Source organism: Nicotiana sylvestris, chromosome 11 (genome assembly GCF_000393655.2).
Source record: "Nicotiana sylvestris chromosome 11, ASM39365v2, whole genome shotgun sequence".
Lineage (NCBI taxonomy): Eukaryota > Viridiplantae > Streptophyta > Magnoliopsida > Solanales > Solanaceae > Nicotiana > Nicotiana sylvestris.
The window spans coordinates 73,315,745-73,319,725 of record NC_091067.1 but is presented as its reverse complement, the minus strand read 5'-3'; the positions used below and the strand labels follow the sequence as shown (position 1 = coordinate 73,319,725).

Here is a 3,981-nt window from a genome sequence, read left to right as displayed (position 1 = left end):
CGGGCTAGAGTTTGCATCGGATTGAGGTAAGCAATGATTGTAAATGTTGTCCTGAGGGTATGAAACCCCGGATTTCACATCGTTGTGCTACTTTGAGGTGACACACATGCTAGATGACGAGCGTGGGTCGTTCACCGTTGGGGATTGTGACTTGGTCCGCCCCGTACGATTGTTAAGTCGCATATTTTATTGAAAACTGTTTGGTATCATTGTGTTTTTGGAAAGTATTACTATGATTTGGGCTGAATGCATATTTGGGCCCCGTGCCAACTGTTTTGGACCCTTAGGGGATTTTTATTACTATTCCTCACTATTTTGACTCAATATCTGTACTCAGTCATTCTGTATTCTACTACTTCCATAACTCAACCATGTTTACTCTATTTTGATATTTTAAATGATATTTTGGGCTAAGCATCATGTTTTACTGTTGCCCGAGTGGCTTGAGAAGTTTCTGACTGAGTGAGGCCGAGGGCCTGTATTGTGAGGATATTATGGGATCGGGCTGCACGTCGCAGTATATTGTACTGATTTGTGATATATGAGGGGCCAAGGGCTTGATTTGTTATTCCACGAGATGGCTTGTGATAGCTCTTGGCTTGTTGGAGCCCCCCGGAGTCTGAACACCCCCAGTGAGCGCGGCTACCCAGTGTGAGAGATGTGATATTGCCCGAGGGGCTGTTGTTGTTTCATGTTATTACCCGAGGGGCTGATTACGAGTGATTGTGAGGTAGCCCGAAGGGTTAGTTCTTTTGATATTTTGCCCGAGGGGCTGGTTATGTTTCTATCATTTTACTCACTATTTTCATAACTCGTTTGAAACTTTTGAAAGATGTTTTAAAAAGGTTTTACTAAACTGAGTTATTTTTACGAGTTTATTGATTTATTGTATTATTCTGGACATATACTATTTTGCAGTAGTGCTATGATGTGAAATTACCTGTTTTCTTATTGCTCTGCTGCTTTTACTTTTATTACTTACTGTGTTGGCATACTCATATTACTCCTTGCACCTTGTGTGTAGATCTAGGAGTCTCGGGACGTGATAATGAGTGTTGAACAGTGTTCCAGCAGGTCTCCGGAATTGACTAGGTAGCTACTTGGCGTTCGCAACCATGTGCTTCTCCTTCCTATATTATTCAGATTGTCTTAGTATTTTATTTTCGGACTATGTTGTCCTTTCTCATTCCTAGACAAGTTTGTAGTAGCTTATGACTGGTGACACCCCAATGTCAGGCTTGTGTTATATTTCCGCACTGCTTGTTTAAACTTATATTATGGGATTTTAGTTTATTAATGGTTTAAAATGACTTCTTATGATTTTCTGGTTAATTTTGGGTTTGTGTCGATTGGCCTAGTTTCACGATAGGAGCCATCATGATCGGATCAGTTTTAGGGTCGTGATAATAATCGACCCAAGATACTTGAAACTATCTCTTTTGGGGACGACTTGAGTATCAATCTTCACTTCTACTCCTTCTTCGTGCATCCCATCGCTGAACTTGCACTCCAAGTACTCAATTTTCGACCTACTCAACTTAAAACCCTTAGACTCGAGCATCTCTCTCCAAACTTCCAACCTAGCATTAACTCAACCACACGTCTCATCAATCATGACTATGTCGTCAGCGAATAGCATACACCATGGTACCTCCCCTTGTATGTGTCAAGTCAGCGCCTCTAACGCTAAGGCAAAAAAATGGGCTAAAAGCTGATCCCTGATGCAACCCATCTCCACCGGAAAATGATTCAAGTCTCTTTTCACAGTCCTAATCCGAGTCTTCACTCCCTTGTACATGTCCTTAATCACTATAATATAGGCCACTGGGGCACCGCTAACCTCCATAAATCTCCATAGGACCTCTCTCGAGACTTTAGCATAAGTCTTTTCCAAGTCTATGGATACCATATGCAAGTTCTTCTTCCTTTTCCTATACTGCTCCACCAATATCCTCACAAGGTGAATGACTTCTATAGTAGACCTTATCGACATAAACCTAAATTGGTTCTCAGAAATAATAACACTACGCCGCACCCTCTTCTCCATCACCCTCTCCTAAATTTTTATAGTCTCAGCAGCTTGATACCATATAGTTGTTGCAGTCCTGAATATCACCTTTGTTCTTGTACAAAGGGATCATCAAACTCCACCACCACTCATCTGGCATCTTCTTCCCCTGGAAAATGACATTAAACAACCCAATAAGCCATTCCAAGCATGCATGCCCTACTTTTTCCAAAATTCTTCTAGGATCTCGTCAGGCCCAGTTGCCTTACCCCTAGTCAACTTACGTATTGGCCACCATCCTTCTTGCTTCTAATACGCCTACAAAACCTAAAATCCCTCTGACTCCTTGAGTTTTCCAACTCTCCTAGTACAATGTTCCTGTCCTCTACCTCGTTCAGGAGTGTATGAAAGTACTTCTACCATCTACGCTTAATACCCGCCTCTTCCACCAGAACCCTGCTGTCTTCGTCTTTGATGCACCACACTTGGTCCAGGTCCCAAGCCTTTCTCTCCCTGATCTTGGCTAACTTGTACATATTTTTATCGCCTCTTTTGCCCCCAATATCCTCATACAATCGCTCAAAAGATGCAGTCTTAGCCGTCATCACTGCCAATTTTGCCTCTTTCCTTGCCAACTTATACCGCTCCATACACGTCCTTTGCTCCTCCTTATCAGTGCTCCCCACTAGCTTAAGATATGCCTCTTTCTTAGCTTCCACTTTTCCTTGGACTTCCTCATTCCACCACCAGTCCCCTTTGTGGCCTCCCGAATAACACTTTGACACACCTAACACCTCTCTAGCAACTTCCCTAATGCAGTTCGCTATCATGGTCCACATACTACTCACGTCCCCACTACTCCTCCAGGCCCCCATGGCCAACAACGTTTCCCTCAACCCTTGTGCCTTTGCCTTAGTCAAGGCTCCACATTTAATCTTTGGTTGGTTGTACACCACCCTTTTCTTCCTTACTCTCTTGACCTCCAAGTCCATTACCAGGAATCTATGTTGTGTTAACAGAACTCACTCGGGATAACCTTGCAATTAGTACACATGCCCTTATTACCCCTCCTAAGGAGAAGGTAATCAATCTGAGTCCTCGCACAATCAGTGCACATGCCCCTATTACCCATCCTAAGGAGAAGGTAATCAATCTGAGTCCTGACAACCTTACTCCGGAAAGTGACCAAGTGTTCCTCCCTCTTCTGGAAACATGAATTAGCTAACACCAAGTCAAATGCTTTAGCAAAATCCAACAAAGAGGTACCTCCCTCTTTCCTAAATCCAAAACCAAAACCCACCATACACCTTGTTATAACCCCTAGTAGTCACCCCAATATGGGCATTAAAATCACCCCCAATGACGAGCTTGTCGGAGTGTGGAATACTACGCACAACCTGATCCAAATCATCCCAGAAGCTCATTTTGACCTCCTCATCCAGGCCACCTGAGGCGCGTAAGCATTAATCAAGTTAAAAGTGACCCTACCAACCACAAGCTTAATAGTCATTAGCCTATCGTTCACCCTCATAACATCCACCACCATCTCCCTATGATCCCTATCAACTAAAATACCTACCTTGTTCTTGCCCTGCTCCTCCTGAATACCATAGCTTAAACTTATGCCCCCGTACCCTTCCATCTAATCTCTTGAACGCATGCTATATTAATCCCCCTCTTATGAAGAATCTTCCCTAACCCTATAGACTTACCCATCAGTGTCTCTATGTTCCACGACCCCATTCTAAGCCTACTGGATCCCTTACCCCTACCACTCTTGACCCTACCCCCTGGCCCACCCGAAGACATGACACTACTCTACCATCATTTCGACTAGACACCCCACCAACAATGAAACTACAGACTAAAAATTATGATTAAAACTAACGCAAATACAGACAAGTTGAAAAGCTTCAATGTAGACTAATTTTTTTTGTCAATCACACAAGAGGTACAATGACTCAACTAATGGC

General features: G+C 43.2%; 1 protein-coding gene across 1 annotated transcript; it reads right to left on the bottom strand.

The window, feature by feature from the left end:
* Window positions 1-1,666: 1,666 nt before the first annotated feature.
* Window positions 1,667-3,000, bottom strand: LOC104244858 (uncharacterized). Its single transcript, XM_070161371.1, has 3 exons — window positions 2,464-3,000; window positions 2,088-2,177; window positions 1,667-1,936 (listed from the first exon to the last, which is right to left on the bottom strand). The coding sequence occupies exons 1-3, from the start codon at window positions 2,998-3,000 to the stop codon at window positions 1,667-1,669; spliced, it is 897 nt and encodes a 298-aa protein (XP_070017472.1).
* Between the last annotated feature and the right edge of the window lie 981 nt (window positions 3,001-3,981).

Excerpts from the sequence above, each read along its gene's own strand:
- LOC104244858 (XM_070161371.1), bottom strand. The coding sequence starts at position 3,000 with ATGGACTTGGAGGTCAAGAGAGTAAGGAAGAAAAGGGTGGTGTACAAC. Across the intron at positions 2,178-2,463 it reads TCAAAGACGAAGACAGCAGG|GGGAAGAAGATGCCAGATGA; the intron begins GTTCTGGTGGAA and ends GTCATTTTCCAG. Across the intron at positions 1,937-2,087 it reads AGGACTGCAACAACTATATG|TATAGGAAAAGGAAGAAGAA; the intron begins GTATCAAGCTGC and ends TTGGTGGAGCAG.